Source organism: Petaurus breviceps, unplaced genomic scaffold, assembly GCF_028583685.1.
Source record: "Petaurus breviceps papuanus isolate PSGF00001 unplaced genomic scaffold, PetGlider_PUasm1.0 178, whole genome shotgun sequence".
Taxonomy (NCBI): Eukaryota; Metazoa; Chordata; class Mammalia; order Diprotodontia; family Petauridae; genus Petaurus; species Petaurus breviceps.
This window is the reverse complement of record NW_027185777.1, coordinates 1,029,458-1,042,805: the sequence shown is the minus strand read 5'-3', so window position 1 is coordinate 1,042,805 and position 13,348 is coordinate 1,029,458. Positions and strand designations below refer to the sequence as shown.

The window sequence follows — 13,348 nt, the reverse complement described above, 5'->3', positions numbered from 1 at the left end:
CAAGAGAAGTCTTTAGAGCAGTTTTGACTGTAGAAAACCAGGCTGGAGAGAATGTCAAGTTGTAGCCAGAAAAATGAGCCATTAAACAGCTAAATTCATCAGTAACAGGGAACACATTTCAGCCCCTACCAAAAAAGGCACTTCTTACTCTGAGCAGAGAAAAACTACTTATAAGTAAAATGACGGAGCCCTCAAAAGATGCTCTAACTTATTGGCAAATTTTGAGCTGCGAAGCTCCGGATTTCTTATTTAGAAGAAATTCCTTGTTTCTTATGAGTCTTTTAAAATCACCCAACTACATATGTGATATGTTGGATTAAATTCAGATGTCTGAAAATTGAGGGTCTTTTCATAGTGACCTAGGATAAACATCTACAAATCTAAGAGAAATAGACTGAAATTCACAATATAATAAAACCTGGAGTAATCAAACACCAACAGACTAGAACCTATGAAGGCAGAGAATTAATTCTCTGGCAGAGCCAGTATGGTCAACTTGAGAGGCCAGAAAGTCTGGATATGGGGCTTGCCTCTGAGACATATAGGCTGTATGACCCTAGGTAGGTCATTTGGTCTCCTACTGTTCTAGAAATCTATGATTAAGACTAAAAAGGTGATATCCTATATTGCAAGGGAAATTTTCCTCATCAAGGAGTTCCCTATACTAATGAAATCACAAGTTTGGTCTCCATTCTTGCACTAGTCTTTGAAAAAGAAAGAGGTATTCACAAGAAGACAAGCATGCTAAAATTTACCCGTTAAGCTATAAGATTCAACTACAAAAATACTGAGGAATCATAAAAGATGTCCTAAGGATAAACATTGAACTCTAATCATCAAGCAAAATTAAAGTCTGTGCTTATTTACTAAGGCAGGAAGAACTTGAACCCAGGCTGTCTTTGACTCTGAGGTTAGACACTATCCAGGAGTGAGGAACCTGTCGCCTTGAGGTCAGGTGTGGCCCTCTAGGTCCTCAAGTGTGGTCCAAACTTTCTGAAGTTTAGATTCAGTCAAAGGGTCAAACCTGAAGAACTAGAGGGCCACACATGGCCATGAGGCCACAGGTTCCCCACCCTTGTTAACTATGCTGTATCAATGTGAAGGATTATAGCAAAAATTAATTAGTGGCAAATAGAGGAATTAAGTCATCTAAAACAAGCTAATAACTGAATAGTCCTATTAAGTCAGAATGTTAACAATTAAAGAAATATGGCAAACCTATTAGCTCTGGTCATTTTGGTATAGAAATGGTGCAGGCACAATTAGACTGTGATTGAATAAAAAAGAATAGTTTCTTGGTACCTTGATTGTTTCTGTGGGTACGCCTGGGTCTGGAACTTTATCCAAATAGGTGGTCAAGTCTTGATCAACATGTTCAAACACTAGTGTGAGCTTGGTTTCTCTGTCTGTCCGTGAGACTGTACACACATCAAACAACCTAAAAAGAGAGGGAAAGGGAAGATAAGTAGGTAGAAAAAGGCAAAGAAGCAACATGTCTCATACATAGCACTCCATTTTTTTACATAAAAAAAGAAGAAAGGAAAAAAAAATTCTGGAAGTAGGTCCATCCTTTTATGCATTTCTAATGCAAACTGTGTTAAGAGTGTCATTCCAAGGGAACTTGTATTTTGTCAGCACTTAAAGTCAGATAAAAAGCAATCCCATCCCCCAGTTAAGAAATGACCAAAGGATATGAACAGACAGTTTTCAGGGGAAGAAATCTAAGCTAGTCATAAGAAAAAAAATGCTCTGACTAATCATTAGACAAATGCAAATCAGGAGGTTTTGCATCTCATCTATCAGATTGAATTGACCTAAAAAAAAAAAAGAACTGACAAAAAATGGAAAATAATAAATGATGGAAGGACTGTGGGAAAATGAACACACTGATGGTTTGGTTGAGCTGTGAAGTGGTCTAGCCATTTTGGAAAGCAATCTGAAACTATACCCTAGTGCCGATCAAAGGATATATACATTTTAGTGACTTTGGGGGCATAGTTTGGAATATATGTGTACACACACACACACACACACACACCATTTCCAGATCTATACTTGAAAAATATCAAAGAAAGGAATAAAAAGACCCATATGTACAAAAATAGCACAGAGCTGGAAACTGAAGGGGTGCCCATCCATTGGGGGATGACTAAATCATGGCATATGACTGTGATGGAATACTATTGTGCTATAAGAAATGATGAAGGGGATCATTTCAGAAAAACATGGGAAGGCTCGTATGAACTGATCAAGACTGAAGTGAGTAGGACCAGGAGAACAATTTATACAATAACAATATAAAGACACATAACTCTGAAGGACTTATTGAACTCTAAACAATGCAATGACCAACCACAATTCCAAAAGACTCATGATGAAACATGCCACCCACTTCTTTATAAGAGGTGACAGACTCAAGAGAGAAGGAGATATTTGGAGGGAAATGGACAGGCCCCATTCAGGAATCTGTTTTGCTTCATTATACATGTTTGTAACAAAGGGTTTTTCCCCCCTTGCTTTCTCAAATGGAAGGAGACAAAGTTGTTGTTGTTGATTGGGAGACAAAAAAATAAAGATAAAATCAAAAACATCTCTCTTGAATTTATATCAAGTGCTAACCACACTGCCTGGAACATATCAAGTACTCAATAAAAATTTTTCATTCAATCAATAAAGAAAAAAAGATGAAAAACAATCTCAAAGTGCAGAGGTTTCAGACTGGAGGCCAAAATGAACTTTGTAAACAGAGGCGGCATTAAAGCCGCTGAAGTTAAAGACTTAGAATTCAGAGAGGTGGTTAGCAACTCAGTATCAGCTCAGAGCAATAGAATTTTAAGCCTAAAAAAGGGAACCATATACTGGGTAAAATGTGTCTGTCTTTAACTTCTGCATGAAGTTTTTTCTGATTCCTCGCAACTGCTAGGACTTTCTCCCCCAACTACAACATATTTCGCTCCTTTGTCAATAATTGTATTTATTCACATTAAACTTATGCTAGATGTATTTCTACCTATACTTACTGCTTCTCCAGTTAGAATGCCAGCTCCTATCAAGAAGGGGTTGTTTTATTCTTTTTATCTATATCTACAGAGCTTAACATTGTGCCTAGAACATGGTTTTTGCTGTTCATTCATTTTCAGTTATGTCCAACTTTTCATGACCCAATTTGGAGTTTTCTTGACAGAGATACTGGAGGGGTTTGCCATTTCCTTGACCAGCTCATTTTACAGATGAGGGAACTGAGGCAAATACCATTAAGAGACTTCGTTCAGGGTCACACAGCTAGTAAGTGTCTAAGGTCAAATTGGAACTCAGATCTTCCTGACTCCAGGATAGGTACTCTATGCAGTGTGATACCTAACTTATATCCCCAACCCCGCCCCTTCCCCCAGTAGCTTAATAAATACTTGTTGACAGACTAATAAAAATTTTCACTTTTGAGGGAAATAAAAAACTGCATAGCTTTTCTCAAATTGCAGATGTAGAGTTGAAAGGGATATTATTAGAGGTCCCCTCAAGAACACATCTCATTCTATAAAGAAGAAATCCAAGTCCCAAGTAACTTGCCCAAAGGTCACTGAGCTAGGAATTAGCAGAGATAGGATTCAAAGTCCATTTGGGGATTGTTTTTGCCCATTAGAAGGTCATCTCCTTGAGGGCAGGGACACTATCTCTTTTCTTTTATTTATATTCCCAGCAGTTAGCACAGGGAGTGAAGTGGAGACTTAATTTGATAAAAGGGTCTTCCTTCTTTCCTTGGTACCACCACCCAAGCTAGTAGTTGTTTGTCCTTTCTTCTCAAAGACGGTAGAGAAGGTGATGCTAATGGGAACTGGACTGTGCAAAGTCAGGAGCCTGGGCCTCACTTTCTTCTCTGGAGCCATCTGGGACCAGTGGCAGGATATGGATCAGAACGACTGGAGATAGCCCCCACCACCCGGCCGAACTAAACATGGAAGCTGAAACTCTTACATGCTCAGGAAGTCTGTTCCTCTCCCTAAGTCACCACTCTTTTACAACAGCTTCTGCACTGAAAAGTTCAAAAGCCATCTGGGGGTTAAGATTCCTGTCTGTTGGTGGAAACAGATTGCTGCAGCACATGCCATTTTCATTTTTGTACCACAGGTTTGTTAACTTAGCTGACAAAAAAAAGTCTCCCACAATTTAAAATTCCTTCATCTAAATACTAATTCAAACAAAGGCAACCATAACTGATTTTTTAAAAAAATCATATTAAGAAAAAAGCATACCCATCATTTCAGTTATAAAATAAAAGAGTGGACTTGCAGGACAAGGCAGTGTGGTACAAAAGAAAATCTGCCTGGATCTGGAATTGGGAGACCTGTATTTTAATGCCTACCCGGATATTTATCAGTTATGTTACACAGATAGGACACTAAAGTGCTCCAAAACTCAGTTTCCTCATTTAAAATGGAGACAATATCATGTAAGCACTCTTCCTAACTCCCAAGATCGTTATAAGGAAATTTCTTTGTAAAATGTAAAGTCCTGAAGCAATATTTTTAATTATTATTATTATTATTGTATAAACAAGTTAGTTGGACAAAAAATTTCAATATAAACATTATATATGGATTTTTTTTTTTTTTTTGCTTTTTGGAGGGCAATTGGGGTTAAGTGACTTGCCTAAAGTCACACAGCTAGGAAGTGTGTCAAGTGTCTGAGGCCGTTTTTGAACTCAGGTCCTCCTGACTCCAGGGCCGGTAGGTACTCTATTCACTGCGCCACCTACCCGCACCTATATATGGATTTTAAAATGTGGAAAACAAAATTCCAAAATGACTTTTCTTCCAAAGTATAAACTTTTTGGTCAGAAACAGCACACAAACAAAAGAAATTTAAGTCTATCTCTTATGCAGGACAAACACAGCATGATTAACAATAAAGACAATTCCAAAGGATAGATAAGGATATTCCTCCTCAAGTTCTCTGTCATCAAAAGCTCCTTCAGTATTACTGTGCTATAAGAAATCATGGATATGAAGGACACAGAGACCCATGGGAATACTGAAGATGAACTGATACCAAACGAAGCTGAACCGGTACTCATAACTACAACAATGTAAATGGAAAGAATGGGAAAAAAAAGAGAAGAAAGAAACTGATCGCCATCATTTAGGATGATCAAGCCTGGCTCGGAAGAACAAGGGAGAACAGTGTATCTCTCTTTCTCCTTTGCAGAAGTAGAGGATTCTAAGTAGTTGTCAAGCATGATGTGGTTGATGGACTGGCCAGTTTAGCCAAAATAAAATTTTTTCTCTCTTTTTTTTCTTTGTTATAAGGAAAGGTTCAAAGTATGAACAGGGGAATATCTGCAAATTGAGGTGATGTAAAAACAGAAGCTAACAATTTTTTTAACCACACAGTTAGGTCAGACTGTGCGCTTTCATCTTTGTGGGACAGGCAGCAGATTTCAAATCCTTTCCCTGTGTCCTCCAACTCCAACCAACACTGGAGCTGTCTAAAATGCAAGTTTTCTTTTGATATCAGCTTGTGTTCTTAGGAATGATCAATAAGATCAGTAAATCCACAAGTATTTGTTAATTACCAATTTTGTGTCTGGCACTGTGTGCTATTAAGTGCTGGGCATATACAAAGACAAAAATGAAACCCCTGAAACATTCCTGCCCAAAATTAATGGAGACACTAGTCTTAATGTGGAGGGAAAACTATTTTGAATAAGTACTTGTAAAGTTAATCAACTCATTAGCATATAATATTTACGTTGCTTGGGGGGAAAAGGGAGGGTTGTTACAAAGTTAGCTTGTAATTTTACCCCAGTCAAATAATGGTCTCTTGAATAATGAATAGAAGGATGATGCAGTCTTATCAAAGCTAGCCCAGTAGCTTAAAGCTAGGGTCTTGAAATGAACAATCTGCAATATATTTCTATGAATCAATGAGGAATATAGCCAGACTGCCTATAACCCCCATGCTTACAAACAGAAGTGAGCCAGACAGGTCTGAACATCTGAACATAAACACTGGAAACATTTTTCTAACTGTATGATTCCTTTGTGTTGACCAGCATTTACTTTCTAACACACCTTTTTCTCCCTTTCCAGGTATTTAATATACTGGCAAAGAGGCCATTCCAGCCATTGCAAGATGGCAATTCAGTAAGAAAAAAGGAGATTGTCTTAAGTAGCACTGAGAAAAGCAGGAGTTTCAGATATCTTTTAGAGCAAAAGTAAATAGCAAAGTAGTTATTTATTTACTTTAAAGTAAGATTTCTATCCCACCTTCAAAGAGCCATCCCTTGGGTCAAAGGAAAAGTTATACAAAACCAGCTGAAACAGTGACTATCTTAAGACTATATATGGAACACATCCTCTTGAGTCGGTCCCCTCTTTTCTACCAGAAAGAGTTAAGAGGGAAAAATCCATTCAGTGGTTATTGATTATAAGTTGATGGGGGCTGAAATGGGCTGGTGTTGTAGCAAGCACCCTAGTATACCCAGGGTGGCTGCCAACACAGGTTCTTAGATCCGCTTTTCTTAAAGGGAAGCAACTCAAAATGGGTTAACAATCTTGCTTTAATCAATCAAATATATTATTTACCTTGTTCAGGGGAAAAAGTCAGCACCCCGAACTTCAGAGTATACAGACAGAAACATTTCAAGCAGACAGGCCTCCAACTGTCCAACCATTACATCCATACCAAATCACAGTTACCAGAGAGGGAAACATCAACAATGGCTGCCCAGAGTCTGTCTGGTCAAGTCACACAACACTTCACAAAGTGAGCCCCAAAACAAAGTCTCACATCAAAGTCCATGTAGCCTTCTCCAGGCTCAGAGAATGTAACAACCCTCTAGACCCACTGCCCAATCACAAAGCATCTCCTGAAAAACAAGCCTCCCACCACAGGCTCCAGGTGCACTAAATCCTAGGGGCAGAGAAGATCTTAAAAATTTACATTCCTATTAACAGCAGGGCAGTTTGAAGATAGTGGAAAAGTTACTGAAGATTTGGAATGCAAAAAGGGAATCAAGAATATGTTTTAATGAAAAAGAGGGTAATAGCCAGTGCTGGAGGGGTTGTAGTGAAATAGGCATATTAATGCATTGTTGGTGGAGCTGTCAAATGGGCCAACCATTCTGTAAAATAATTTGGAATCATGTAAATGAAGTGGCTACAAAGTCCATAAACCTTGACCCAGAGATTCCACTGCTAGGAATATACTCATTAACAATAGTTAAATGACATGTTAAAGTACATGAATGTGGTGCAGTGGGTAGAGCATTTGCTTTAGAATTAGGAAGACTCATCTTCCTGAGTTCAAATCTGGCCTCAGGCACTTACTAGCTGTGTGACCCTGGTCAAGTCACTTCATGTTGTTTGCTCATCTGTAAAATGTGTTGGGGAAGAAAATGGCAAACCACTCTAGTATCTCTGCCAAAAAAATCCCAAATGGTGTCATGAAGTGTTATTAGACATGACTGAAATGACTCAACAATAACAAATGTCAAGGGATATCACTGTATTGTAAGGAATGATAATCACAGAAAAGGGAAGAAAGACTTACATGAACTGATGAAAAATGAAGTAAGCAGAGTCAAGGAGGGAAAAAAACCAATGGCTGCAGTAAAGTAAATGGAAAGAACTACCAGAAAGCAAAATAAGAAAGACTTAAGCTTGGTCCCAAACTATATGATATGCTATGTCTCTAGATATGAGAAGACACCTTCCTCTTTCTCCCTTGCAGAGGTGAGGAGTCCATAGGTTTGAATATTAATGCCTGCAGTAACCTGAAGTCATATAATGCTTTAAGTTTCCAAAGCAATCTGCAAACAGTCTCCTTTGATCCTCACAACAGTCCTGGGCTACAGGGGCCATTCTTATGCCCATTTTACATATGAGAAAACTGAGATAGGCAGAAATTAAGTGACTTGCTACTTTGTGTCACAGGCTAGATTTGATTCCAAGTCTGATGATCTATCCACTATGTTGCTTTTCAGACTTTCCAAGGTATTGATCAGTTTTTGCTGAATTGTATTTTTTTCCTTAAGAATTTATTTGCTGGTCACCGGAACGGGGGCCCAAAAGTCCAAGCTGGCAGTGGCCGGAGCCCCAGTCCAGCCCCTCTCCAGAAATGGAAGGCCAGATTCCTTATGATGATTACCCAGTGGTCTTCCTGCCACCCTATGAGAATCCCCCAGCCTGGAACCCTCCTCACGAGAGGGTCTACCACCCAGACTACAACAACGAACTGACCCAGTTCCTGCCTCGGACCATCACCCTGAAGAAGCCCCCAGGAGCCCAGCTGGGATTTAACATCCGTGGGGGAAAGGACTCCCAGTTGGGTATCTTCATCTCCAAGGTGATTCCCGATTCAGATGCCCATTGGGCAGGACTACAGGAAGGAGACCAGGTCCTAGCAGTGAATGAAGTGGATTTCCAAGATACTAAGCACAGCAAGGTGCTGTGGAGATTCTGAAGACAGCCCGAGGTCCGATTCTTCCCCTACAATTACCATCGCCAGAAGGAGAGGACGGTGCACTAGGAGCTGCACTCTTCCCCTGCATGTAGAATCTACCTGAGATACCTGAATGACTTAGGAAGCACCCTGTGCTGATCCAGACCTCAGCCTGCACTGCCCCCAACTACACTGTACTTTTCCTCATTTTCTGGGTGGGCTTCAGGCCTAGTAAAGGCAAAGGAACATTTTTAGGGGGAATCCCCTTCCTCTGTGCCAACACTGATCTGAGCCAGGGAGCCCAATGGAAACTTCATCTTCCCCTCCCCAAAACCACACCCCTACCCCCTCCAGCTAAATAAAAGGAAAATCTGGGGAAAAAAAAAGAATTTATTTGCTATATAAGAGATGGCTCTCTGAGAAGGCAGAACGGAGGGGGAATACAGGTGATGTAAAAGCAAAAGATATTAAAAGAAAATGATTCTAAGTAAACACAACTTCCTAAATAACTACTCAATAGAATTAGACACAAAGGTCAGTTCTAGCTACTTATTAATAAACAATATGGAGCCAGATTATTTGCCTGAAATACAAACACAAACAAGTCATGTTCTCATTTCACAAATAAATGCATGGAATTCAAGTCAACCAAATTGTTGTGAATTTTGTGCAAAGCACCATCCTTGAAGGATACAAGTATGAGATGAGGACCCTGTCTTCACAGCATATAAACAAATACTCATAATGCATGACAGAATCCTATATTAGCTGTAAATCAGATCCGAATGCTGGTGCCTTGGGAGTAGATATGAGCTAGAAAAGACATGAGAGCATTGCATTTCTTTTCATGAAGTCTATGATCCCAACAATCTTTTTGGCCATTACATCACATTGCTGATACATTATGAATAGAACACACTGAAACCTCATTTCGCTCTTGAGGAAACTGAGGCTCAGAGGTTGTGTGAATTCTCACACTGATTCAGTTTCCTTACCTATAAAATGAGGGGGTTGAACTACATTAGGAGTTCTTAGCCTTAGAGATCCGCTGATAGATTTCAGGGGATCATGAACTTGGAAAAAAAAAATCTTTATTTTCACTAACTGCTAACCGAAATTTAGCATTTCCTTCAAGTAGTAATTTAAAACAACAAAAAAAGGGCATCATAAGAGCACCTTATGATTGCTATGAAGCTCAAATGAGGCAGTACTTGTAGAAAGCTTAGCACAAAGCCTGGCATACAGTAAGTATTAAATAAACGGTTATTTCCTTCCTCCTTTCTAGAAATGTTCCCTAGATCTGGGGTTTTTAACCTTTTTTGTGTGTCATGGACTCCCTTTGGTATTCTGGGAAGCATAAGGGATCTTTCCTCAGAATAACACTTTTAGATAACTGGATGAAATGCAAAATTTCAGTTTTTAAATTTCAGTCAGAGATTATTGGCAATAAAGATGGAATTTCTTTTCTCTCTTGAGTCATGAACCGCATGAAATCTGTGACCACATGACCCTATGGATTAAGAACCCTTCCTCTTGACTAGGAGGTCTCTAGGAGCTATTTCTAGTTATTTAGAATTGCTACTGGTCTAGTTTCCCCTTCTGTTGTGCATTTTTGTTGCCATGTGAGCGGTTATCACTCCTCTACCCAACACAGATACAGAAGTGCTTTTCAAAGTTAATGGGAATCCCCCAAACAAAACTGAGGTGAGAGCCTGGAACGCATCCAAGAAATGAGACCAGCCCATCTGAACTGTAGAAAGCCAACAAACTGAGTATGCAAACATATGCCCCTAACAACCAAGCCAACATGGAAGGTGATTTTAGGGAAGTCCTCCGTTTTACAGAGTTGAGATTATTCCAGAAATGGGCAACTAAGGCTAGTTGGATCAGGACAGCTAGGTGACAAAATGGATAGCGTGTTAGCCCTACAGACAGGAAGAATGGCATTAAAATCTGACCTCAGATACTTACTAGCAATGTGACCCTAGGGCACATGTCTGTCTACCTCAATTTTTTTCATCTGTTAACTGGGGATAGTAACAGTACCCCGCCCTCCTTCACAGTATTATTATGAGGACAGAATGAGATAACATCTCTACAGTATTTAGCGAACTTTAATATGCTATGTAAATGCTAGTTATCATCATCACCAAGTGATACAATCTGAATTTCCCCCAGGTTGGGAGAAGATACTTTCTTGCACAGTCAAATAAGCATGATCCTTCCAAATATTATTTTGTTGCTTATCGGTTAGTCACAGTTAAGAGTGAAGTAGTTCAGGGTAAGGAAGAGGTAGGATTATCTTTTTAAAAAACTGTTATTTATCTAGATCACATAAATCATTTAGCCCAACCCCACTTTTTTTTTTTTGCTTTTTGGAGGGGGGAAGGTTTTATTTAACAATTGGGATTAAGTGACTTGCTCAAGGTCACATGGCTAGTGTTAAGTGTCTAAGGTTAAATTTGAAATCAGGTCCTCCTGACTTCAGGGCTGGTGCTCTATTCACTTCTATTCACTGTGCCACCTACCCGACCCTCAACCCCACCATTTTACAGATGAAGAAACAGAGGCTAAGTGATTTGACCAAGATCCCTTGTTGTAAGTGGCAGAGGGAGGATTGGGCTCTAAAGAGTCCCTAGCTCTAAAGCCAACACTCCTTCCATGTACCATACTGTTTCCATGTCACCATGTTGTCGTAGCACAGGAATCCTGCCCAGGGCCCAGTCACAGCACTGCAGGGTCACAGGCCTAGTGCTGAAGAAACTCAGAACCCTTCTAGCTCAGCTATTGGACAGACAGAAAAGAAAACAGAGGCCTCAAGATGTTAAGTCACCCAAAAGTGACTAACACACTTAATCTTCCTTCCCTGGAGCTCTCACCAGGCTTGCAAACCAGACTGTAAGCTCATTGAAGACAGCAACTGGGCCCCATTGGTCTTTGGCTCCCCCCTTCAGCACCTAGCTTTAGGGAACCAAGGTAGGAAACCAAGCATGTGGTAGGTAACTGAGCAATCAGTCAATCAACAAACATTCATGAAGGGCTTCCTATGTGCCATGCATCATGCTAAGAGCTGGAAAGACTTAAATGAAACTCAAAAAGTCCCCTTCCCTCAAAGAGGCTGTATTCTAACAGAGGAAACAGGAGTGCATTGATACCAATGTGACTGGGTTTTTGTCCATGCCCAAATCACCCAACATGGAGGGACTCTGCTTTCTAGGAGAAGCCATCCCAAGTCCCTCCTCCATACACAAGACACATCAGGCAACCCCAGAGGTGAAGGTACTAAGGGGGACTGAGGGGTGGAGAACAGCAGAGGGGATGGTCTGACCTAGGACAGACCTGCAGAAGGTAATGTAAAAAGAAGACGCTAAACCAGATAATTTCCAAGGCCATCTCCACCTATAACATTCTACAGTTTTGAAAATCTTGGAAATTTGTACTAATTTCTTACCTTGGAACCTTAGATTATGTATTTATCTAGAAAGAAAAATGTGTATCTCTTGCTATTCCTTCATTTTTATCCCCCTAAAAGCTGTGTATATTCAACTGCTCCATTTTCTCCTCATTCAATTCTTTTTCATCTTTCTTTTGATCTCATCACTTCCCTGAAATTGCTCTCCTGCGATCAAGCACGCAAGCATCTATTAAATGCTTACTATGTGCCAAATCACTGACCACGCTCTGCCTAAGAATACAAAGAAAAAGCAAAAAATATCCCGGCCCTCCATCTGCCAAATCTGATGGTTTTTTCTCAGCCATCAGCTGTCTCCAGTTTCTGCAGCATACCATGCAGGTGACCGCCCTCCCTTCCAGGTATTCTCTCCTTTCTGGGTTTTTGTAACTAGACTGGTTCTTCTTCCATCTGTTTGACCATCAAGCCTCCTTTGCTGCATCGTCATCCATATCCTGTCCTTTAACTATGAGAGCCCTCCAGAGGCGACGTCCTGGGTCCTCTTCCCCCTTCATACTCCCTTGGTGACCTCATCACCACATCTCTAAACAGACAACTCTCAGTCTCTCTTGAGCTCCTATTCTGCATCTCCATCATGTTTCAAAAGTACCTCAAACTCAACATAAAAAACCCCAACCCTTTCTCTCCCCTTTCCATTCAGAACATTCCCTTTTCTGTTGAGAACATCATAATTCTCCCTGTCACCCAGGTAGAGAACTTTTTCAACCTTAAGAGTCCCTCTTGTCTCCTTGCATGCTCTCATCCCACATCTCCAATCTTGTATTTACCTCCACAACATCTCTCCCATACACTCCTTCTGTCCACAGCCACCACCCTAATTTAGACCCACATAGCCTCTTCGCCTGGCCTGCTGCTGCTCCTCACTGGTCTTCCTGTCTCAAATTTCTTCTCTCTTTAATCTATTCTTCAGACAGTGGCCCCAGTGTTTTTTTCTTGAAGCACAGATCTGACTATATTACTCTACTACTCCACTTCTTATGAAGCCTTTTAGTACTACAAGTGTTACATATGAGGAACAGTAAGAATGTTGACAGACATTTTGCCCGAGTGTTTTTTTCTTGAAGCACAGATCCGACTATGTTACTCTATTACTCCACTTTTTATTAAGCCTTAATCACTGAATGGGTGTTGCCTCGGTCAACCTGAAACCTGTTAAAGTCCTTAGCTTGAAAAGGCCAAAGTCTTCCAAAGCAGTGTCCAGGGCTATCTCCAGTCATCCTGATCTGTATCTCACCAATGGACCCAGATGGCTCCAGAAGAGAAAGTGAGGCTGGTGACTTTGCACAGCCCTCCCTCACTTAAATCCAATTCACTTACAAGTCATGGTATCACCTCCCTGATGTCATGGTCCTCTTCAAGAAGGAAGGACAAACAACAGCCTCTGTGAGTAGAAAAGGAGCTACCCACTGGGGACCAAAATGGACCTGGCCAGCTGGG

General features: G+C 40.4%; 1 protein-coding gene and 1 pseudogene across 1 annotated transcript in view; one reads left to right on the top strand and one right to left on the bottom strand.

Annotated features, from left to right (window-relative positions):
* Positions 1 to 13,348, bottom strand: part of CDK6 (cyclin dependent kinase 6) — a 279,656-nt gene that overhangs the window by 206,992 nt on the left and 59,316 nt on the right. Inside the window, exon 2 of the mRNA XM_069086146.1 lies at positions 1,303 to 1,438. Coding sequence (XP_068942247.1) covers positions 1,303 to 1,438 — 136 coding nt within the window. The remainder of the gene's footprint in view (positions 1 to 1,302; positions 1,439 to 13,348) is intronic.
* Positions 7,242 to 8,783, top strand: LOC138159866 (PDZ domain-containing protein 11 pseudogene; annotated as a pseudogene).